Genomic DNA, 26,218 nt, shown 5'->3' on the forward strand with positions numbered 1-26,218 from the left:
TTTTTTTATTCTGTGTGTGTATGCCAGAGAGAGAGAGAGAGAGAGAGAGAGAGAGAGAGAGAGAGAGAGAGAGAGAGAGAGAGTGCTTGTGTGCACACTGATGTGCATGTTTGTATGCATGTGTGGAGGCCAGAAGAGGGCATCAGATGTCCTTCTAAATCACTCTTTGCCTATCTTCTTGAGACCAGGTCTTTCCTGAACCCGAAGCTCATGTTTTCTAGGCTGGGCTCCTGTCTCTGTCCCACGCAGATCTGGAGTTGCAGGTATTCATGGACAAAGGTTGATCCTCACACTTGTCCAGCAAGTGACTTAGCAGAACCAGCATTCCAGAACTGTGTGGTTTTCAGGTAGAAACAGCTTTATTTTGTGTGTGATTCTTGTGTGTGTGTGTGTGTGTGTGTGTGTGTGTGTAGTATGTGCATGTACATGTGCTCACATGTGCTCAGTGGTTATTAGGTATCTTCCTTGAGTTTGCTCTGTTTTATTGGGGTCGTGTCTCTGGCTGGAGCTGAAGCTCACCAATTCCATCTAATCTAACTAGTATTTCAAGGGATCCCCTCTCTCTGGCTCCCATATACTAGGATCACAGAAGGGAATCACATCTGCAGGCTTTTGACATGGGCTCTGAGGATCTGATCTGTGGTCCTCACACTTGTGGGCAAGTGTTGATCCATTGAATTATCTTACAGCCCTTATTAGAAAATTCGTTATTGGTAAGAAAGAAATACATGATTCTGACTTGTCTTAGTAATACCTCGCTCTTCAAATAAATAGAAAACAATTCATATATGTGTATGTGTGTGTGTGTGTATGAGAATATATGTCTGTGTGTGTATGAGAGAGAGAAAAAGAGTTACATAGATATTAGAATATATATAAAAAAGTAATTTCAATATTTTGTGCATACTTCTAAATGGATACTGCATTACATTGCGTTACTGTTTCACTGAGGTGCTCGATGGAGCAGTAGAGAGAACTTTAACGTGACCTCTGCTCGGCTCCCACTGGCCTCACTTGCCTAACCTGGGTTGACAATGGAGATGAACTCTGATACAGATCCTCGAGGCTGGACGCCACAGTCTGTGAACACAGCTGGACACCACAGTCTGTAGACACGGCTGTCGCTGTTTGCTTTGGCTCACTGGAGAGTTTCACCGAAAGAATATATTTTTATTTGACTTTGACTAATACTTTACTAAAACTTTTTAATATGGCCTTTATTCAAAGATCAAATTATTGAAGCCTGACAGAAGCTAGTATAGAAAAGAATCCTAAAGTTAATCCCCAGTGAGTTACTCTTTTGTCATCTAAAGTCCCTCAATGTGAACTTTTGACAAGACTGCCTTTCCTATCTGTGAGCTGACTCTGTGTTTAGAATGGGCTTGAGTCAATCGGCTAGTCCTGAAAAATCTGTGCAAACAATAGAAGGAAAGCAAAAGGGAAAGAGAGGAGATGGCTGTTTAAGAAGAACTAGTAGGTTCTCCTGTAAGTTTTGAAGGTTCAATATATAACTAGTTGAATATATAAATACAAATAGAACAAGGGTCAACCCTAAAGATATTAAAAAGTTTAAAGAAAAGATTAATCCCTTTGGCCTAATTTATTTTAAAGTGTGTTTCCTGTGTCAATGAGATCTTCACTGGAGCTCTTTGCAAAGCAAATTGTAGACTGTGTTAGATAAGCTTTTATCCATGAATATTCTGAACCTTTTCATTCCAGATCATTTCGTTGAGACAGAAAAATTAATATTAATCATGATTAAAATTTTGTTACAAAAATTAAGACAGTTGGCAAAGTGTGAGCTCTACAAGCATGAGGACCTGAGTTTGACCTCCAGTACCGAAGTACAAAGATGGGAGCATGGTGGCGCACACTTGGAATCCCAGCTCTGGGAAGGTGGAGACAGCTGTGGCGCACTGGCTATTATTGACTAATACTTAACAGAGGAACTCCTGGTTCAGTGAGAGACCTTGTCTTCAAAATTACAGAGACGGATTGAAAAGGACATCAGATGTCAACCTCTGGATTCTAACCCTGACGTGTATTCACACTCATACACACACACACACACACACACACACACACAAACGCACACTCACATTTGTTTAAACAGTGTAAATTCTTAAACTCACTAAAACGTATCAAGTCCTTATTGACATCAAATTATAGTACCAGTGGCAAGAAAGAGAACTTATCAAACGGAGTTTGTAAAACTGAAAATGCTCTACTATAAATATATAATTGGTTTGCTATATGGCATAACTGCTTACCATGAAGTCTAGGAGAAGGAAAGATGAACCAAATACACTCAAGGAATTAAGTAAAACTTTCACTGCCTGTGCAAGGAAGGCCATTGAGTTCGCTTGGTCAAGCACATCACTGCAGGCATTGATAGCATCGCACAGGCGAACGTGGCCCTGTGATCAAGTGGATTAAAGGCAAGAGAGAACACTTCCTGTTTGTCTTATTGAGCTGGAGGCAGCACTGAAGGTTGCAGTGTGTTCTGGCATAGCCATCAAGGACACTGCACCCAAAACCTGTCAAGATTTTATACACATGCCAAGAAGTCATTCAGACACAATAAACTTCTGTTTCTTTCCCAGAAAGTCTGTGTTCTCAACATTTAGGACTTTTCATGAGGATTAAATAACATCAAATATATAAAAGAGTAATGCAAACTATAAACCTGTAAGCATTTTACTATACACATGGTTATTAGCATTCACTTATTAATGAGGTTTGATATTTACCATCTTTTGTGTAGTCCAATGGCTATGGATAAGATATATTCCATTAATCCATTCTTGTTGTCAATTAACTTTTTAAAACTTCTTTAAAAATGCCGACTCATCCTTCAAATATGTCATATCTTAATACAGCCTTTTCTTGCAGAATCAAGTTTCAGTTTTCTTCAGGATTTTGTATCAAGACTACTTGCTGGCCCTCTGAGAATGCAATGTCAACATCCTAATTTATTTTCAATTAGTGGCTAATTTACTTTAAAATGTGTTACCAATATTTCCCAGTCCTAAGAGTTTCCCAGAGCAGCCATGAGTACTGGGCCCCCACCTCGTTTCTCTTTTGTGGAGCAGTAATAGGTCACGTAAAATATTAATTAGCCTATTCAGAGCTAACTATCAGACAGAATACATGAGGCTGCTGAAACCTCAGCAGCCTTCTGTGGCCAACCAAAAACACTGATCATTTCATCCTCAATAAACTCTAGAACACAGAAAAGACATCGTCTTGAAAGCGCTCAGGTTTGGTTAGATAGTCTCCAATAAGCAATTCCTATACAACTGACAGTGAGCCATGAATTGTGAACAAAAACAAAAGATGCTCCTACTTCTGTCCCCCAGTCAAATCATTTGTACCTCCATTAATTAAGTTAGTAACATTCCTAGTAACATATAGTACTGGCTAGTTTTGTGTCAACTTGACATAGCTGGAGTTATCACAGAGAAAGGAGTTTCAGTTGAGGAAATGCCTCCATCAGATCCAACTGTAAGGCATTTTCTCAATTAGTGATCAAGGGGGAAAGGCCCCTTGTGGGTGGGGCCATCTCTGGGCTGGTAGTCTTGGTTCTATCAGAGAGCAGGCTGAGCAAGCCAGGAGAAGCAAGCCAGTAAGGAATGTCCCTCCATGGCCTCCACATCAGCTCCTGCTTCCTGACCTGCTTGAGTTCCAGTCCTGACTTCCTTGGTGATGAACAGCAGTATGGAAGTGTAAGCCGAATAAACCCTTTCCTCCCCAACTTGCTTCTTGGTCATGATGTTTGTGCAGGAATAGAAAGCCTGAGACAATAGCCAGTAGGATATTTACATCTTCATTTTGATATCATTAAAAGGCAAATAATAACATTAAATAAAATTTTCATATTTTATTTTCCAACTAGAATTTTCTTACTTATTAAAAATCTAAAATAAATATCTGAATATGAAGAAGTTGACAAACCTAATGTGCTAATGCTTTATAAGGTACAATCTCCCCCCCCCCCTGCTTCTATAAGGGTGCTCCCCAGGCACCCATGCACTCCTGCCTCACTGCCCTAGTATTCCTCTACATTGGGGCATCAAGTCTCCACAGGACCAAGGGCCTCCCTTTCCATTGATGCCAGATAAGTCTATCCTCTGCTACATAAGCAGCTGGAGCCATGGGTCCCTCCATGTGTATTCTTTGGTTGGTGGTTTAGTCCTTGGGAGTTCTGGGACTTCTGGTTGGTTGATATTATGGTTCTTCCTATGGAGTGTAAGGCACAATCTTAAGAAAACGTAAGAAACCATAATAGTACTAGAGGGAATGGAAAATTATTGTAAAAATAAATCTTGAAGACAGTGCCTATTTTAAGACCTGTCTATTTTATTTAAGTCAGTATGGGCAAAGAGAGTAACAGCAAGTCTGCAAACAAGTCTACAAAAGAGGAAGACATACATACTCAAGTATGCTCTGAAGCAACCTACAGTAGTAAAATGTAAATATGAACTTGCAATCCAGAAAAATTGTGCAAAGACTGGTTATGCTCCAGAAAAATTGGGCAAAAACTGGTTATATTCTATGACCTGTTGCAATTAAACAAAGACAAAGTTATATTTGAATTAAGGCATAAACAAACAAGTCAAACATATGTTTAAAATCACAATCAAATATTCGGTTCAGAGCAGAATGCCTCCATCCTTTCTCTGGAATGAACACAAAGACAGAGAAATACATTTTCTGGCTTAAGAGGATGGGAAAGGATCAGCAGCCAGGGAGAAAGGAGGCAGGGAGATGGTTTCAGTTGGTAAATGAGCCTACCATGGAAATCTGACAACCCGAGTCTTATCTATCTCTAGAGAAGGACAGAGAGGGCGTGAGCATCAAGGAAAGCTACTATCATCAGTGGTCAATGTACATTGAATATATTCAAATTACAAAACAATAGTGATGGATAAAGAATCAAGGATCCTAAGGGCTGAAGAGATGGCTCAGTGCTTAGGAGCTCTAGCTACTATTTCAGAAGACCTGGGTTTGTTTCCCTGCATCCATACGGCAGCTCATAAAGACTGTAAATCAAGTTCCCGGTCATCTAGTGCTCTCTTCTAGTGCTTCCACAGGCACCAGGAACCCATCATGTATGTATACTATACAGGCATACATTCAAACAAATGTTTAAAAAGTACCAAGTGCCCTATTAGTCCTGTCTTACCTAAAATTTGCATGGCCTTGCCAAGTCTCCCAGTACTCACCTTCTGTTCAGTAGCACCTCCCAGCTGCCACTTTTTAGGTCAGTTTTGTGACTGCTCAGAAAACTCAGATTAGCAAGGCTAACAAACAGAAAAGACAGGAAGACAAGAGGGAGGGAAAATAGAGTGATGAGGGAGAAAATAGCTGATTTAAGCAGTATTAGTGAAAACCACAGGCCACAGAGCTCTGAGCGTTGACTAAGCAGAGAGGATAGAGTTATACAGATAACACTGCTAACCCAAGGCAGCAGCCAGGCTACAGTCATGCGTTATTTCGCCACCATGTGCCCAAGGAATGGATATCAGCTATTACAAATTGGAGCTGGAATACGGACATTGAAACAAGCAGTGTGGTACATGCTGAAAGAAGAGAGGACAGGAGTCCATAGAGAGCATTGGAGAAGCAGCTATTGTGAATCTGGACAGAGGGAAACTTCATCAGCTGAGACTAAAGGTGTGCAAGGGAACTGGCCAGGAAAACACTGGAGAATGAGCTTCTGGGGCAGAATAAATGGATTCAGTAAACATCTACATGGAAGGAGAGTGTTACCAGAGAAGTGAGGTATCTCGACCTCTAGGAGAGTGTAGATCTGGAGGAAGGTGGATGGGGCCTTGAAGACATTCCAAGGTCTAACATGTCAAAGCCAATATAGCAGAAATCACTGAAACTGTAACCAAATAACTTGAAAAAAATTAAAAATCACTAACCAATGACTCTTCATTCATGTATAAATTTACTTCTAAACTTGAACCAATTAAGATAATTAAGACTAAAAGATAACTAAAATTTTTGCAAGAACTCTTGAATCCCACTGTGACTTTTAATTACCTTCTTGTTGGAAATGAGTCCAGCCTGTCCTGGAAATGGCCTTTGAATTTAGTCACCTGACCCTAGTTCTATGGCTTACACCTTTCTCTTGGAAACAGTCTTTTTAAAAACCTCTGGTTAGTTGGATTTTTTAAATGCTTGTTACATTTTAAAAGCTTTAGAAGTTTTACTCTCAACGTATGAGAAGTCCTGGTATTGTGTACCTTCAGAGAGTCTTTAATTAGCACACTCCAGATTGTTTCTAATCATGTTTAATCAATAAAAAAAGCTTCGCCCCACCCCCAGTGCTGGAGAGATAGTAGGTGTTAGAAGTGCTTGCTGCACTTTCAAAGAATCCAAGTTCAGTTCCCATCACCAGTATCTCATGGTAACCATCTCTTGTAAGCCCCGCTCCAAGAAATCTGATACTCCTTCTGAACTCCTGGGGTATCCAAACACATATGGCATGTACTCAGACACACACATAAAAAAAAGCCCATTTCAGCAGTTATCCTATATGTATATATATATACTTTATATGTATATATTGCACATACAAAAAATTATAGGCATAGTATTCTATATATTTTATGCATTCTAGAATATGTACAGTTTTGTTTTAATTGTATGTATATGGGTGTTTTACTTGCATGTGAATCTGTACAGCATTCATATGCCTAGTGGGCAGAAGAGAGCATCGGATTCCCTAGAATTAAAGTTATAAATGGTTGTGAGCTGTGATATGGCAGCTGGGAATTGACCTCAGGTCCTCTGAAACAACAACCAGTGCTCATATCCATCTCTTCAGTGTGTGTCTGTCTGTGTGTGTGTCTGTGTGTCTGTCTGTGTGTTCTCGAAAGCTGCTTCACTCTTGAGACCTTCTAACAGGTAATCCATATTCATTCTCTTTTTTATGGACAAGCTCTACATAGGAGACATTTCATTTCAAATATGGAGAAATAAACACGTTTTGTCTGTGTGGTACTGAGAATTTAACTTAGGGCCTTATGCATGCATTTCAGCATAGAGCAACCTTATTTTTTAGTATGCAGGTACATCTTCGTTTAAAGTTAATTCAATGTTGTTAGTATTTTGATAACAAAAGAAAAATTCCAACCACAGGATTCACTGTGCCTTTATTCCTGAATGGATTCACCAGGTTATGCCGCTGTGTCCTTCACAAAGAATTTCAGACATGTACGGTGGTGTGGCTCTCCCGAAGCCTTATGCTTCTTGCTGCAAGGAACACAGAAGAACAGGTAAGTCTTAGTGTTTTAAAATTTAACCCCATGAGCTTTGATAAAGGAAATATTAAAAGGCTAAAAGGTTAAAAATGTACACCAAAGAGAACCATGACTTAAGCCCTCTGAGCACTCCCTTAAAGGAATATCATCTTTCCTGGATAGAGTAAACACTCTTGCACAGACCACTGAAGACCTTGTGTGGAAGCCAGAGTGTGAGTGCTCAGGTTTGACTGGTTTTGACCTAGCTCTATCATTTACTGGAAGATTAGAGTCAATCATTCAACCTGATTTTTCTGTTCTTTATAAAATATAAGAACATCAGCAGCAGTCTGGAATTCCTGGGCAAACTTAAAATGCATGTATTTTATTTTAAATTTGATTTTCCAAACTTTAATTACATTTTTTTAAAATTTTAACATTTTTTAAATTTCACATTTTCTTTATTTACATTTCAAATGTTATCCTCTTTCCTGATTTCCCCTCTGAAACTCCCTAGCCCCTCCCACCTCCCCCTGCTTACCAATCCACCCACTCCTGCTTTCTGGTCCTACATTTCCCCTACCCTGGGGCATCGAGCCTTCACTGGACCAAGGGCCTCTCCTCCCATTGATGTCCAACAAGGCCATCCTCTGCTACATATGCAGCTGGAGCCATTGGTCCCTTCATGTGTAATCTTTGGTTGATGGTGTAGTCTCTGGGAGCTCTGGGGATACTGGTTGGTTCATAGTGTTGTTCTTCCTGTGGGACTGCAAACCCCTTCAGCTCCTTGAGTACTTTAACTCCTCCATTGGGAACATTGTGCTTAGTCCAATGGTTGACTGAAACTATCCACCTCTGTATTTGTCAGGCACTATGGGATCCTCTCAGGAGACAGCTACATCAGGCTCCTGTCAGCAAGTACTTGTTGGCATCCACAATAGTGTCTGGGTTTAGTGACTGTATACGGAATGGATCCCCAGGTGGGACAGTCTCTGGGTGACCTTTCCTTCAATCTCTGCTCCACACTTTGTCTCTGTAACTCCTCCCATGGGTATTTTGTTCCCCCTTCTAAGAAGGACCAAAGTATCCATACTTTGGTTTTCCTTCTTCTTGAGTTTCACGTGGTCTGTGAATTGTATCTTGGGTATTCCGAACTTCTGGGCTAATATCCACTTATCAGTGAGTAAATGCATGTATTTTTAATTTTTAAATATTATAAATACCTTTAAATATAACATTTAAATTCAGGTTTCTATGGCACTACTATGTCAGTGTAGACAAATACCACCATAAGTACCCAAGAAAGCTTAACATCTCAACACCTTAACATGTTAAGCCAACGGATCTTAAGATCACATTTATTTTTACAGAAGAGTGTAAATTAGAAATACTGCTTTCAAAAATAAAAATTGTTCTTGGTCTTATAGAATGTTTGTCTTCCTTGTGGTCTACAGTTTTCTTTCAAGGTCTCTGAAAAGCTGTCACTTAGAGTGGAAGCTGTGCAAAGAGTTATGAAACCTGCTCAACAGCAGGCAGCTGTCTAAAAGAAAAAAAAGAAAGAAAGAAAAACAAACAAACCATAATTGGATTGTGAGGAAGTGGTGGTTTCTACTAAAAGTCTTTGAGTAGGCCAGGCCATGTGCCTGGGTCTGGCCTTGCAAACTGAGAATATCAGATGGAAAGATCAGTTTTGTGATGCAGAGCCAAGAAGTCATGAGAGAAATCCGGGGGGGGGGGGGGAGGGGGGGGAGGGGCGGGGGGGCGAAGCAGTCTGAAGGTGGGAAGAGATAGAAGCCCAACAAACGCCCTCATACACTTCTTTAATGAAAATACCGGCCTGTCCGGCTTTCCCTCTTGCCACCCACTGCGCAGGCGCCCTTCACCACCTTCCTTAATCTTCATAGTTTACAGATGAGCAGTCAAGGTTCAGATATTATAAACTGCCTGTGTAAGAGTGTTCAAAGAGAACATTGTTGTTTGTAGTGAATTATCATAATCTGGACCCTGGGCATCAGGAGGTGCCAGGGAGGCAAGCTAAGGGTGTGACCCTAGGTTTTAAAGCAGTATGTGAAAGACACTCATTTTTGACCCATTGAGTCAAGTCTGCCTTGATAGCTCATTGGAATAAAAAAGGTGACACCCACCCCCACCCCCCAGGTGTTATGCAGGTGATCCATTACCACAAAAACAAGTTCCTCTGGTAGGTCCTAGATATTATCTGATCATGGTTCTGGCTTTCATCCAGGACCTAACTGTGCCTTGTGGAACTGAGAACACTTTCAGGGAAGGAGCTCTCTGCGCTCAGAGGCATGATAAAAAGAAACATTTCACAACTATTATACATCACATATAGAAGCTTCTTTTAAATGGAGCTTTGTCTGAATAATTAATTCAACTTCTTGATATCGTGGGTTTTGTTTTGTTTTGTTTTAATAGCAAATATGCGACATTTATGCCTCATTGACAGCTATTTTGTTTGCTTCCTGACTGCAACATTTCTGGCAATTTGGAAGACCAGAAAGGAGGCTAAGGAAAGGCAGCTGTTCTCAGACTGAGAAACTCCATCTTCCTCCACAGTGCAAGCGTTGCAGAATCTAAATTTTCAGAAAGGTTTTCTGATGGTTCAGAGCTCTTCTAAGACAGAAGCCAACAACAGCGAAGTACAACTTCAGGCTGGCAGGTGACTCCTCAGGGAAGGCACTTGCCTTACGGACATGAGGGCAAAGTATAGCCTTCACAGCTGACCTCTGAGAGTTGTCCTCTGACGTCTACACATGCTCCTTGGCCTACACATGTCTTCACTCACGCACATTCAGCACAAAATAAATGTAAAAGGTAAAATTAAAAAACAGAGATGAGTACATGTATTTTTTTTCCTTGTTGTCCTCCACTGTTGGCTAGGTTGTTGTGATTCTTCTAGCACTTGGTGGCTTTGGGTTTGTTGTTGTTGTTGTGTTTTGTTTTTGTTTTTAACTTTTGAACTCATCTTTAACAGTTTTGGGGTTGCCCCTGTGTCATACCCTGCTTCCTTAATTGTGGTCTGTTCTTCCAAGTGCTCTCATCAGTCAGTACCCTCTACTCCTGTTGTATGCACGGAGCTCACCAGGGGAAAATCAATCAGGAAGCAGGAAGATCAACTCTCCTGACAATGAGGGAAAGCAGGCTTAAATAGGATTGCAGTTCCTGGAAAATCAGAGGCAAGAAACAGACAGTCCTGCGGGTTTTAAGAATATTGGTCTTTGTTCTGTGAAGGCCTGGCACACATATGCCTGCACTCAGGAATGCACACCGGAAGCCTGGTGTCGGGGGCCAGTTTCCTGAAACACCACTTCCGCATCCGTTTATTCGAGCTTGACTACGGACATGAGACTCCGGTGCACTGCTTTGTGTTCCACTTATTTACTCTGTGAGTGTTATGCAGCCAGAGAGCTAAAAGTTGGGACAATAGTGCCATACTTCTGTAAACGAAGTGCTCAGGAGAGGAACCATCATAGGAGCAATGATCCAGACAGAAGATATGCAGCGAGGCTCTGGGGGAGGGGTAGTTGGTGTGTTCCATAGCATCGGGTTGGCCAGTCAGTTGATCTCTTGCTTCCTACAAACCCCAAAGAAGTCACTTATTATGATCCCCATGTCTAACACCTCCTGCCCCCTCTCTTGCTGGTACTCTTTCCTTAACAATAAATAGTCCACTGTTACTCACTAAGACCTTGAGCCTCACACCCTCAGTGACAGCTTTGTTTTAGCTGGGTATTTGGCCAGTACTGAAGGTGGCAGACCAAATGACCAACAGAAGTGCTGAGATGGCCTCTGCCAGGGAAAGAGCTGGACTGGACTATTTAAATGAAAAGCACTCACTGGTTAATGAAATAAATCTCATTATAACAAATTTCTAAATCAATTTACTTAATGATCATTGCCTCTAGCTCATCTACTTGATTTCATCTTTCCTGGAGAGTTTCTGTTAAGGTCAAACTCTGGAAAATGAGAAACCATGTTTCCAGATGAGCTCCTGTGGTTTGTGCATTGAAAATAAATCATCTTATCATACACACACACACACACACACACACACACAAAACAAAACAAAAAACAAAACACTGGAGGAAAATGCTTGTGCGTCACCACGTGTTTACTTAAACCACTCGAGACTGTCAGCTGAGTCCTCTGGGCTGTACCTACAGTGCCTAGAGATTGGAAACTATTCTATCTTCCATCCCAGGTACCAAAATGATGTGAGGTTCCTGACTTCTCTTTGGTGCTACTCAAGAACTCTTAAGGAACTCAGTTCATTTCTTACATGATTCTTTTCATGGTGTTTCTTAAAAGCTTGCCAGTATTGCTTCTTTAAAAAATATTTCGTTATGCACCCTTACAAATCTCAGGATTGAAACCTAAACACAGAAATAGTAATACACACACACAAAATGACTTTGGTTGAAATCTAGTTAAGGTGTGTGTGTACATGTGAATGAACAATAATATACATCCTAATTATCAATTAAGAATAACCAACATACAGCATAACAAGATACCAATGGAAGAAATTGTTACTCTTAGATCTTGAGCTACTTTCCATATGTAATACTTGCACAAGAAGCAAAACAACAAAGAAAGGATGCTATAAGTATGAAAGACTTGTTGGAGGACTGCTGAATCTGAACATTTACATCAGTGACAGATTGGGAAACAGTCCATGGGTCTGCTTCTAAATCCGTTCTTTGTTCTAGGGTGGTGCCCTGGCTATATCCTTCCACACTGTGGCACAGACACCAGTAACCACCATTTAAATGTGTGGAAATACGCAAAGACCTAAGGTACTCCCAGAAGGACAGGCTGAGGGGATGTACTTGGAGATGTGCTTTGCAGTTCATTCAGGATTGAAAAGCTCTAGACTGGGAAGTGGAAAAACTTAGAGATTAGAAACTCAGCTTAGAATCTGTCTTCCAAAACACTTCCCAGTCATGAGGTTTACCATTCCTGTAAAGTGCTTGACATTTTGCCAGAACCACAGTGGGAACTTGAAATATGTTAGACATTATCCTATATTCAAATTTCAGGGCTATCTAAAAAGCCAGACACTCGTGAATAAATCAGATGAGCTGAAAGAGGAATTCCTTTTCCCAGGAGATGAGGGGGGCCACAGTCACTAGAGAAAATGCAACATCGTTACTATGGAAACACTCATGCTATGCTCCTAAAAGCAGCTTCACAGCTACACTTGAATGTGACAAATATTTTTCCAATAATAATAATAATAATAATAATATAATAATAATAACTCCAGAAATAAAACAAAATTGCAAAGTGTAGAGAAAATCATCTAGCTTACACAATTTATAGCATAGATGTCTATTTCAGAAATAAGTTCATTTTCTGCATTTACACTACCATTTAAATTATTATTTTGGCCATTCGAGTATTTTCCATCATCAGAAACCTAACATGGGATTTGCATTACAATAACAAGATATGAAAATTTAGCAATTTTAATGTGATTTTAATTACGTTAAGAAGGAATCTTACTTACAAAATAAACAGAATGCTTAATGTTAACATTAATATTTAAATAGTAGAGCTTAATTGTCTAGGTGTTCATCTCTACTTTATTCACATTAACATCATTTAGTCAACCTGTAAAGTCTATATAGTAAGACAAGTTAAAATTGGAAAATTACTTCCTACTAGATACAATTGAAACACATACATGACGAATGATTTCTATTATATTTGAGTTTACAATATTCAAAAAGGAATTTGCCACAAAGAGAATTAATTCATTTTAATTTTCACTCTTGCATAATATAGAACTCAAGGAATACAAAAGAAGATTAAAATGACAAATTTTCTACATTAATTTATAAAGGTACTTAAGCAAAAATATTTTACAAATACATCTACTGTTAAAACATTTCTTTTAAAATTTTATGTTTTTTAAGGTACCATTATGAGTTTTTTCAACAAAATAATTTTATGTTTCTTCTTCCTTCCATCTATCTGTTCACCTCTTCTGTGATATTCCTCTCTGAAGCTGAGAAAGAAGATTAGAAAGGAGAGAGAGTTTAGGTCTCTTTAGTCTATTTCCTGCTGATTTGGGGTGTCTAGTTCCTAGGGGCATATCCAATCTTCATTGGAAGGATATCTCCAAGCAATAACAACAAGCAAATAGCAACACAGCAATGCAGCAATCCAGCAATCCAGCAAAAGCAAAAGCAGCAAATGCAACAGAGGATCTAGAAGTAGAAGGGATGACCAGCAGGAGGATCTAGAAGTAGAAGGGATGACCAGCAGGAGCAGAAATGGCCACAGACCCCTCAGGGCTCTCACATTTATACCCTCTTAAGAGTTCCCAGAATTCCAAACATAAACTATCTGTAGCTGGCAAAAAATCACACTCCTCCTAGACAAGTCATAATTAGCAGGTATGGAAAATCTGAAGCAGCCCCATATCCCACACCTAGGATTAAAACAATAACACAACTACGTAACACAACTGGGTTCTTAAGGAAACTATAATTCTCACTATAGCTCTTTGCCCACCCCCACCCCACCCCCCACTGTCATTATTTATGCTGAAACGTAAAAATAAGTTCATGGACTTGAAGAAATGGATATTAAATCCTGAGCAAAGTTTGTCTAAATTATTCTAGATGTATGAGACAATATTCAGCTCATCTTGGCACAGTTTCCTCCAGAAACATTATCACCCTGTTGTCAACTTAATTACAAAGACATAGTTGGTATGTGTACTGGCTAGTTTTATGTCAACTTGACACAGCTGGAGTTATCACATAGAAAGGAGCTTCAGTTGAGGAAATGCCTCCATGAGATCCAGCTGTGGGGCATTTTCTCAATTAGTGATCAAGGGGGAAAGGCCCCTTGTGGGTGGGGCCATCTCTGGGCTGGTAGTCTTGGTTCTATAAGAGAGCAGGCTGAGCAAGCCCGGGGAAGCAAGCCAGTAAAGAACATCCCTCCATGGCCTCTGCATCAGCTCCTGCTCCCTGACCTGCTTGAGTTCCAGTCCTGACTTCCTTGGTGATGAACAGCAGTATGGAATTGTAAGCCGAATAAACCCTTTCCTCCCCAACTTGTTTCTTGGTCATGATGTTTGTGCAGGAATAGAAACCCTGACTAAGGCAGTATGCTAAAATCTTTGAAAATTAAAAAGAGTGCTTTAAATATGCAGAAATAAAACAGGAAGGAACAAAAATCTAGTTTTTAATATTTATTTTGAATTCTTTTAGCAGAGGGCATTTGCCTAGTTGTTGTGAGGTTCAGGGTTAAATCACAAAAAGCAGGAAAAATCACTGACATGTTTTGTATTAACTATTAAGTAGTAATACATGTCATTTAGGCAAATTCAGAAATCATTGAAGCAATGATTGTTTGGAATTCATTAAAATGATGTGAACTTCAGTTCCATTGAAAGTGCTCAAGGTTCTAAAATACTGTTTAGTGAGATGCTGTTCTTATGATAAGTGGTGTATTTTCCCTTCATTTTGAAAAATCTATTCACATGTCTGATGTAAATTACCTGTTCATGAACTATGAAAATGTCTGCCATGAAAGTAAATTTTCAAAAATAAGCATTTAACCTGAAAAACACAAGCACATTTTTGTCTTTTCTTGTGTATGATGTGTCATGTGCACATATATGTATATGCATTTTACTCCGTGAAAGATAAGACAAGCAACTGTGCACAAGCTACTGTCAAGGAAAGGTTTTGCCCAGGCGACTTCTTTTGTTCTGCACAATTGTAGCTATAAATGTCATTAAAGTAACTGACCACATGGCTAACCCTACTCTATGCTTCTCACAAAGTGAGTCGGTTAAGGAACACAGAGCCAGGGAACTATCAGGGCCAAGTCTGCTCAGTGAAGCCTCAACTCCTCGGTTAATAATAAAGCTGAGATAGAACACTTCCTGCTGGACTGACAGACCACCTAAGAGTTCTGTCTTCTGACATCAACTCTCCCTGGAGCTCTCTGGACAGTCGTGGGTAGAAGTTAAGGGAGAGCATGTTACACCATGTACTGAAATAGATCCCTTGGCATCTAGTCACTAAAAATGTCTGTGATGGCTTCTTGCTGACGTGGTGCCGGGCATGAATTCCTACAGCCCTGGGAAGTGTTTCCACATCTACTAAGTTTTTTTATATCCATCTGTTAACGTGGTGCTGGCAGTGATTTATTGCTTGTCTTTATCTTTAGAGTGTCAAGCTACTTTAATTTAATGTGTATAATAGCAAGCATGCAGTATTATTACACCAATGTACCCGTTTTGTGTCTTTAATGCACACATCACTTAGAATTGAAAAATAAGACTGCTTTGTGAAAGGAAAATCTAAGTGGCCTCCTATGTATTGGACCTTAAGAAAATTCTCACAGGTCTTTTCCTGATCCGTGGGATGGTTGGCAGATGAGAGACAGGCTCCTTCTCCCTTTTATGTATGTAATAAAGCAAATGGTTGCCTGTTTGTAACTCCAGGAAGCTGCTAATGAGCCTCCCGAGAAACAGTTAATTCCCAAACCTCCTTTAAAGGCTGCGCCTATTTATATGCACATTTAGAACCTGCTAAGAGTTCATCTTTGCTGTTCCAGCTACCTTTGCAGGAAGATAATTTAGGAATGGACACAGAATGGTTAGCCCCCACAGCCTGAGGGCCTTATGCACGCACCTACCTCAGAGAAGCTGGAAAACCCAGCACTGGTCCTTTGCCCTCCACTACCAAGTCCTACCTTTACAGTTCTTTAGAAGCCTTGAGCAGATGATAATTCTTTGCATTCCCACTAACCTCTTCTAACTGACGTGCAAATGTTGGGGTTGTCAGAACTAGACCTACGCTCTTTCCATCCTCCGGGTGATCCATCTAATACAAAGGCTCTCGGGGTTTGGGTTCTTAACGTTTATACCTGTAAGGTTTCATTCTAACTGTCTGGCCCTTATAACCAATGCTGACTAACATCTCTTGGATGTCTAACAGACATCTTCATTCTAACATGTCTGAAGCAGAGCTGTTTCGCTCTGCTCCCCAACTCATTCCTGCCGTCCTTACAGAATTGTGAGCACCCACTCAGTTCTTCAAGCCTGAGCAAATGCAAACGTCATCCTCAGTCACTCTTTCCAGTTGCCATGTCCAGTTTGTTAAAGGTTCTTTCACTGGGAACTGTGGACTTTGGAATTCCTCTTTGCTGTACCTGCTGCCTTTGTGCTCTTGTCTAGACACTGAATACAGCCTTCGAACTGGTTCCCAGACATTTCTGGTCTCCTTGTAATCCATCCATTCTCCACAGTCAACCAGGCTGACTTTAGCAAACAAGCTTTTCAGATTGACAATGAAGTTGGACCAACAGTGAGAGAGGTATGGTTTTCTGTGCCATTTCAAGCATGTTAAACCCATCCTAGATCCCTGAGACTGTCAGTTCTTCCTCTGCCTTCAAATCCAGAGTAAACACTAGCACATTATTATCATTTAGAACAAAGAGCCAGTTCAAATTTTCCAGTCATCTTAATAGTGTCTCTCATGACAAAGATTATATTTAGGGCCACATACTGTATTTAGATGTCATGCTACTCAGCTGTCATATGTCCTTAGGATCCTTCAAGGTGCACTGGTTTCTATTTTTCTTTTAATGTCAAGCTTGGCAATTTTAAGATTACCGGCTCTTTATTTTCTATTACTATCTCAGCTTGTGCCTTGTATTTCCTCATGAAAATATTCATATTATATGTTGTTAGTAAAAATTCCACGAAGTAATGCCTTTTTACCCTGCCCCCTTCTCATTGCATCATATATGGTTTTATCACTTTGAGTCTACCAAGAAGCAGAAGGCAAGGCAGATTAGAGATAATGATAGGTTTGTTATGCACACATTTGCAAAGGATGGGGGTGGGGTGCGCAGAGCAGGAAGGAGTAGGCAGGGGTAAGAACACAAGGTCTATAAAAAGGAAGAAGAAACAGAGTGCAGTGGAGTTCTGGGAAAGTGTCAGAGGCTGCTGGGGCATCTCCAAGGAGAGCTGCCTGATAAAGGAAGAAATGAGGCAGGAATGGACAGACTCCACTGCAGTTCCCTCAGCACACTCAGCATTGGTTGGCCCATCCAGGGAAAACAATGACCTCAGTATTCAAGGGGACAGACTGATGTGTCAACCATTTCCTTCCTTCACAACACGCTTTGTTTCCAGGGCACATTCATGGTCACCACACACGATTTCTTGTGATGTTTAGTTGATCAGCTGTGGTAACAGCTTGGTTTCTCAAGTATTGAATTGGTGGCTGCAGAAAAGTAAGCTGTGATTATCATTTTGTTCCTCAGTTGTCTGAGATGAGATGCTGACTGCTGTGTCTTTCTGAAGGGTCTTTACCATTCTTTTATGCTTCTTTCCTATCAGTACCAAACAGGTCCAGACTCCACTTGGTCTTTCCTTGCCCCAGTCCTAGGGTTACCCATTTCTTCAAAAACCACCAGTTCCTTTTAGTTGAATGGCATGTTGAAACCAACATCTGGGTATTAGATGACACTATTGCTATTGAAGTATCTTTACTCCCAGGCCCTCCCAATGAGCAGAGCTTAAACAAAATATATTTATTATCTATCTATCTATCTATCTATCTATCTATCTATCTATCTATCTATCTATCTTCTATCTATTGCACATGTTTAAAAACTAATAAGATTAAAATTCTAAACTGGTACCAACTGGTTCACTCTAAGTTTCCTCCTTTTCATATTTGTAACTCCTTTCTCTCATAGTGAGAAACAGGATATCCTTTTTTACTCCATGTATTTCATCCCATTTGCATTAAAAACAATCATGTGACGTCATTCCACTCCCCCCCCCCCACCAATGCTGTGCTCCTTCTTGAACAGCTCCCTGAACTCCACTGTAAATCATTTAGAAGCACAGGTTTCTGAGACAACTCATGTCATTGCTGCAACCAACAGTCAAATGTTGTTACCAAAATAGGATTTAACACTAACATTCACACAAACAAACAAAAATTAAGAAAAATGATAACTAATAAAAATGCCAGATAGGAAAAGAGACATGGAAGATATCTATTGTCTGAAATATTTAGTACATGATGGTATAGCATCCTAGAGTGTTATTCTAGAAACAGGATTTTAAGCAGGGAAAAGAAGAGAGAAAGACAAACCAAGAATGACAGAAGTATAATTACTACTGAGATTGTAACAGGAGATGCTTTTCAAGACATTAAAGAGGATCCGGGTGAGACTTCATCTTGTTAGAGAAATAAGAAAATAGATGGGTGTGGTAGTGCACACCTTTGATCCCAGCACTTGGGAGGCAGAGGCAGGCGGATTTCTGAGTTCGAGGCCAGCCTGGTCTACAAAGTGAGTTCCAGGACATCCAGGGCTACACAGAGAATCCCTGTCTCAAAAAACCAAATAATAATAATAATAATAATAATAATAATAATAATAATAATAATAATCAGAGGCCAAGATTAAGCCATGTTGAGCGTGTCGCCATGAACCCTTCATCCCAGCACGTAGTGGCGGGAGCATCTCTGGGAGTTTGAGATCAGTCTGGTCTACATATTAAGTTACAGACCAGCGAGAGAACTGTCTCAAACACACACACACACACACACACACACACACACACACACAAAGACAAACCATGATCAAAATATAAGAAGTTTTCAAAAATAAATAAACACATAAAAAAGAGCTTTCAGACAGAAGTAGCTAAGTATTTAGGTAAAGTATCTTGAAGCTGAAAGATGAATAAAAACTCTACAACTAGAATCTATATAATTACCAATGTAAAACTAGTAATTATAAATATTCATAGAAACACAAGGAATACTACTAATTACTAGATAGGATAAAACAAACCAATAATATGAATGCTTCTCATTTAATTAATGGTGAAGAATACAGAACATGGAGCATTGCCAAAGATCCTGAGAGTATGTCTTGCTTCTTACATAGGGGCTTGGAGATATGGGTCTATTGTTAAAGCACTTGATGCCTAAGTGAGGACCACAGTTTAGATCCCCAGAACCCATGTAACTACCAGGTGGCAATGGTGGCTTATAGTTCATTTTGGCTTAAAACTTATATAACAAAACGCTTATAATTTAAAAAAAAATCTATGCAGGAGTAACCTTAAATTGCTACAATTTACTATATATGTGATTCAACTCTTGCTTTAAGAAAAAAATAGATCTACCAAAATAAGTAAGTCTACCAAAAATATACATATTTTAAACAATAGCCACATGGCTGGCAGCCATCTCTACTAAGGCTAAAGGGTACATACCACATGACTTTACCCCTATCTTAACATGACTACGTGGATAAAAGAACCAAGGAAGCACCTATAAAATTTCTTAGTCCTACTGAGCCCTCTGTTTATCATTGTATCTAATTTCAGACTAAGGAAGCAATAGTAAGTTTTCAAAATATCTTGGATTAGGATGGATTTGTATATGATAAATTCCTAATGTTATAAAGGTATACTCAGGTTAATAGACCCTAACTTAAAAATATATGTACAACTACTTTTATGCCTCTGCTAACTCTGTTCAACACTGGGGCTCTAAAAAGTTTAGATAGATAAAAATAAGATTTTTAATTAAGGTTTGATAAATCAGGTTTATAAATCCCTAAGGTCCACTCACGTTCACAGTAATATCTGAGTTGTCTGTCTTTGCTCACTTTGTTAAGCTGGTCTTAGGACTCCCCTACACCAGCTACCAGGCTTTTTCCCTGGTTTTCAGCACTAGGTGAATGAATGGAAAACGAGAAGTAAAGAAATAGAAAAGAAGGACATAACTGCTCTTAAGTATGATGGGGGAGAAATGAGGAAGAGCAAAGCCAGAAGCAGAGACATATGGGAAGAGTCCAGAATGAACATAATCCTGAGCTGGCCACTAATGAGAAGAGGGGGCAGGGAAGAAAGGAGAGAGTAAAGGGTAGACAAAAGGGCCAGGTAACAATGGCTTGGTCATATAAGGAAGGGCAGCCCAGCCCTTGGGCTAGAGAAGTTTAGGGTATGGGATGGAGTATAGCAACCATACTCTTTAACAGGTAAGGACTGAGGGATGCTGAGAGAACCTGGAGGGCAAGCCCACTTTGATATGTTAAATAGCCATGTCAGAGACAGAACACTTTTTGAAGATGATCCTTGCATCATTATTACAACTAATAAAGCAGGAAAATGTGTTGTAATACTTATTGTAAGATGGTAGACTCGTTTGAAGGACTTCACATGACAAGATCATGGGTCAGCCAGTTTCTCAGTCCTGCGTGTAAATTTGACCTGACATTGCTATAGCAAGCCCCATAAGATCAACAGTGGGGCATAATCCCTCTCCTTGAAATCTGAGGTGGAAAGTCATAAGGGGAAAGGTGATTCTAATTTGATTAAGCCTGATGTTAACCTAGGGACTTCAAGTTGAAGTTAATTTGGGTCTGATACCATTTATCATAGGTATCAGAGAAACCCAGTCTACTCCAGTGTTGCTATATGGCAACACTTATACCCTGACAGACCAATTTACAATTCACCATGAGTCTAACTGGCTCTGGTACCCGACCCCCAACAGAAGTCATAATTTCAAATCACTTGATGTCAGACCTAAGTGAAAATATTTGGCTTTTTTTCCCCCAAGCTTTGTGTCCTGTAGAACTGGTAATGATCTGATATTAAATGAGGTGGGTCGGGCAGTGAGAAAGGAACTCCCACTCCGCCCGTCCGTCACAGCTTATATGTTTTGCAAAAGTTACCGTCATTTCACCACTTCTTGGAAAGAATGCAACCATAATACACATGACAACCTATACCAAGCATCACCTTCCATCTGCAGCCAAGAGCTGAGGGTGAACAATTAGTAAATCAAAGCTTCTAAAGCATCTTCAACTTTCCTGTAGAATTGCAAGTAAAAATGGAATAGAAAAAACAGGTCCTTTGGGAGTATGGGGGGGAAATCTCATTTTGGTTCTGATTCTAGCAAATAACGTGCTCACAAGGTCCCCAAGCCAAAGGGACACTGGAGCATTCCAAGTAATTCCCTTCTTCTCCTCCTCCCCCTCCCTCTCACCTTCCTCCCCTCCCCTTTCTCCTCATCTGCCCCCTGGAAATATATCAGGACCACAGTCATGTACAAAGCATTATTACTGCTGGAGGACACTACCTCATGCCACCTACCATATGCTACACATACATAGCTAGGAGGTAAGAAAATCCTGGCAACCATGACTGACAAATAATCTCCCCTTTCTTTCAGTTATTTCTTATAAATTCCCTGAATTTGCACAGATTTTGCTTCCTTTTTGCAGTGAAAAATTCTATCTTGCCATGTAACAGACTTTGGTCTTATTTTAACTATATGCTCCAAAAATCATTCGTGTGTGTGTGTGTGTGTGTTGTATAGGTTACCTGACAACAATGTTGGGTGTTGTTTCTCAGGTACCATCCACCTTTCTCTTTTAAATTAAAAAAAAAAAAAAAATTGAGACAGGGTCTCAATAGTTCTATCTGGCCTGGAAATTGCTATATAGATCAAGATGGCCTTGAACTCAAGAGATCTGCAGGCCTGTGCCTCTTGCACACTGGGATTAAAGATGTGTGTATCCACACACCTATGCAATCTACCCTTTCTGGAGACACAACTTCTGGCTCAACTAGAGATGGAGCCAAATAGACTACAGTGTATCCAGAAATCCCTTGGTCTTCAACTCTATGGATTCATTTCATGTGTTGTGGGATGACCCCCCCACACACACACACACACTTTACCAGTTGATCCATCTCCCCTGTCCCAAATCATTTTCCTTTATCTCAGAAATTCGAAACTACAAGGAATGTGTTACATGTCAAAAGCCTTTGTAATTACTATATGTTTTATAGGACTTGATATATTCAGACTTCTGCCTTAACCAAAATCTATATTGAAGGACAGCGGAATGATTTCATTAATTGATGGTTGGTCCTTGCTGTGGACAACTCAGGGCGGGCGTTGGGGGGTGGGGGTGGGGGTCTTGCTCTCACTGATGCTCTAGGTCCTGCTGTAGTGTACAAAGCATGATGGGGCAAGGGGATACTATACCACCTACTCTTTCTGATCCTTAAGAAAACAACTTTTTCTTTCTGGATGTGAGAAATCTGAATAGCATTTTGCTTCCTAAAGTGGATCAAACTTTTAAATAAATGCTTTTAAACTCATTTTTTCATGGAGACATAATGTCCATGCACTCTGATGGTGTGCATAACACTAAGTGTACACATGAACACAATGTATAATGATCAAGTGAGGATAATGAGCATTTCCGTCCCATCAAACACTGCTCACTTTGATGTGCTGGGAATTGCACTAGTTAGGCTAAAGTAGATTGTGGAATGGTGTAATGAAATCCTACTGTTATAGGAACACTGAATCAATTCCTCCTGGTATTTCAGAGCCCTTATCTAACTTCCTCCTGTAACTCTCCCTTCCCCACCTACCCCCACTGCTAATCTGGGTTATCAACATTTTCGTTTCCAACATAAAGTGGGAAGACATGGTATTTGATTCTCTGTGTCTGCCTTATTTTTCTGAACATAATAAACTTCACTGGACCATAAACATTTAACAGAGAAAATCTTTAGAATTGAGTTTTGTAAGGATGATCTTGGATCTGCTTGACCCTGGAGCCTTTTGATATGCTTATTTTAGAGATGGAAGAAAAAAATCAAAAATTAATTAAAGTTGTACTTACATTTATCACAGAAACAACCCAATTATTACTCAATTCTCAGGTTTCTTTGCAAGAAGTTAATTTTAAGTCATTTTTCGTTTTCTAAAAAAATACTTGGTGCCAGGCAGTGGTGGTGCATGCCTTTGATCCCAGCACTTGGGAGGCAGAGGCAGGCAGATTTCTGAGTTTGAAGCTAGCCTGGTCTACAGAGTGAGTTCCAGGACAGCAGACAGCCAGGGCTACACAGAGAAACCCTGTCTCAAAAAAAAAAAAAAAAAAAAAAAAAAAAAAAAAAAAAAAAAAAAAAAAAAAAAAAGAAGAAGAAGAAAGGGGAAGGAGAAGAGAAAAATTCTTGGGTATTTTTCTGCAGATGATCTTTGAAACATTACCTAAAATTAAAAGAATAAAGACTCCCTTTAGAAGGACATAGTCATCAAGTAAGAACAGTGTAGTGTGAACATTTTCTGCTGTAACATCGCTTTTGTAGCTAATTGGCAATGATCAGAAATAAGCTGTTATGGCATGGTTTCCTGGCCAATGTTCCAGTAATCTATACTGTTATCTTCAAGATAAGCTAAGGGTACAACCCAATAAGTTCATATAGTAACATAAATTGTAAATGACAATTTCCCTCACTGCCTAAACAAACTTCAGCCACTCCCTCTTAGCAGGTTTTAAATCAACAGTAAACATCAAAATTGGCTGGCACCCACTTTCTAGGTGCTAGAAAGAAGGGCCAGGCATAGCAAGTGCTTTGATTTCCCAGATGACTTTAATATGAAAGAATTCTAGTCCTAGCACTTATCTTTTCTCTATTCTCCAACTGCACTTTCTCTTCTTGAATTCAGTCTGTTTTTTTGGAAGTTTACACTGACACAGTTAATAGGGGTATTAATTGAAAAGACATGTAATGTCAGAGGGAAAAAAGCCAAGCCTGAGAGTGCACACCTGTACTCCTAGGCACTCAGGAGGCTAAAGCAGGGCTATTCCAAGTTTAAGGCCAGTCTGGGCAATTTAGTGAAACTCTAGTTTCACAAAATGAGAGACCCTAAGTATTTCAGAGTGGTGGTGTACCTGCCTAGCACTAGCCTAGACCTTGCCTAACGTGAGGTGCCATTCTCAGTACCACATGGAGAAAAAAAAAAACAAAACATAGGGAAAGGCAGTAAGCAATGCAAACCCCTTGGAAAGGCATTTCTCTCTTCACTTCTGGGGATTTTGTTATTTCTTTGGTTGCTACAGTTATTGTAGGGTGCCAGTTGCTGCTTCTCTGAAGCAGAGAAGAGAGAAACGGAGTGAGGGGTGTAGGGGCTGCCTGCCAGGATGAATCAAGGCAGGTCAGGATCTGTTGGCAGATTTCCTAGCCCGCTGAAGCAAGGAATGATAAGAGGAGGTGCACCTGAGGCTCAAGGCAAAGGACTAAAGGTTCTATTGACCGTGGTGGATGGAACAGGGAGGATTTGGGATGGGAACAAATCTCTTATGTGTTATATTCTAGCAAACTGTCTGTTAGCTTGTGGCTTTGCTTCCTACAGTGGTGTAGTATAAGATGGTCATGAGAAATACACTCATGGCTGGCATGGTAATGACCTGCAACCCTCCCATTGTCTGTCTCTTGCATCCTTTGTCTATCTTTCCTATAATCATCCTCACTCCCCGGGTAGAAGACTGTTCGACTTCATACTGGCCAAACCGGTACAAGCAATTGGAAGACTTATATTTGCCATGTCTATTTCCTAGTGGAAGTCACACAACACTCCTTCAGGCTTCCATGCACTGTCCCGGAGATACCAACATCTGCCTAATGGTATTTCTCCTTTCTGAAGTCATCAGGGTCCTTTCTAGAACCTTCCGCCTTCCAATGCTGGTGGCTCTGCTTCTCTGGCTGCACTACCAGGTGTAGACCCTCTCCTCATGGTTACCATGATCCTCACTCACCTTATAAAGCAGCACATCCTGTTGATTCCTGAGCGTCTATCAGTGCCCACTGTCCCCTTGGGATTTATGTCTACATGACCACTTAGCCTATTCCTTGGTCACCACACCCCAGCAGCATTTCCACCTCCCTTTCAGCTCTCAGGCCTTAAACTGCTCTTAGTTAGGCCACCATCCATTGCAGAGACCGTGAGCTGTCCCAGAGCCTCCTCATCTGCCTATCCGCACTGCAGGTACATTTGCCAAATTTATTTGCACATTGACTTCCTAATATTTACTGTCATGGCTGATTTCTGGCCATTACTTTGTCCCTGATTACTCGTTACACTAATGGTTTTGGCATTCTGCAACTTCCCTAAACTATTGTTTGCAATTCACAATTTAGACAGTTGCTACTTCAGCACTTTCTTATCCATAAATATGAAATCTATGCTTTTTATATACAAATCCATTTGTGCCTTTATAACACAGCGTCTTATGTATTGCTCCAGCGCTGGCTTAATACTTTGCTTTCTGCCCTTCACATTCTTGCTGTTCTTAAATATTTATACTTCGTGTGCTTTGAATTCTCATCTTTTTCCTCTTTCCTTAACGGTCTGCACTTATTCTTCAGACTTCATTCAATCACTAATGACAGTATATTTCCTAATTCTGCTCCATGCCCTGCAATCCCCATGATGCCTGGTCCTGCTCTCTCATTTCTGCTTGGTCCTCCTCTGCTCATCACAGGCTTGCTCAGGCTACACTGTGACTGTTTTCACTCTCCCCCTTCCTCACAAAGGAGTCCCCCTACTCCCCAATACCTGTGTAACCCCAAGCCAAGCACTTATCTAGGCAGTTTTCTCTTTTTACTGAAAAACAGTGGCTGGCTGAATGCAAAGTCAGAGAATTTAAATGTTCTTTCCCTCAGTCACATTACTATACTGACATGATACAAAATGTAGACTGGCGTCATCAACAAGATGTAATAAACCCAGCAGCACCTATGCAGTGTGCATGACTCAAACGCAAGAACTGAAGCAAGGCTTCACGATGCACTATCTTATAGTAACCAAGAGAGCAGCTGGTGGAGGCAACAGTTAACTGGGAAGAAGGAATGAGCTGCAAACTCATCTGGCTAAAAGAACAACAAAATCAATGTCCCTTCCCCTCTGCAACATTCACCATCTTGTCTTTTTGACTAAAGGTTCCCATCTGCAACAAGCAAAACCAGTAACAAACACCTATACCTCTTCCAACTCGGTGACTTCTCCAAGGCCTCCTTCCTCAGTCACACATTCTGTCCCAACGGGTTTTTAAGTTGATCTTTTATGATGTAT

General features: G+C 40.3%; 1 protein-coding gene across 1 annotated transcript in view; it reads right to left on the reverse strand.

Moving 5' to 3' along the window:
• Positions 1-7,156: 7,156 nt before the first annotated feature.
• Positions 7,157-26,218, reverse strand: part of Tmem64 (transmembrane protein 64) — a 42,220-nt gene continuing 23,158 nt past the window's right edge. Inside the window, exon 4 of the mRNA XM_021160752.3 lies at positions 7,157-7,266. Within this exon, the coding sequence (XP_021016411.1) occupies positions 7,220-7,266 (47 nt within the window). The 3' untranslated portion in view covers positions 7,157-7,219. The remainder of the gene's footprint in view (positions 7,267-26,218) is intronic.

The sequence above is a fragment of the Mus caroli genome, unplaced genomic scaffold, assembly GCF_978045245.1.
Source record: "Mus caroli unplaced genomic scaffold, Mus_caroli_1 scaffold_6, whole genome shotgun sequence".
In the NCBI taxonomy this organism is placed as follows: domain Eukaryota; kingdom Metazoa; phylum Chordata; class Mammalia; order Rodentia; family Muridae; genus Mus; species Mus caroli.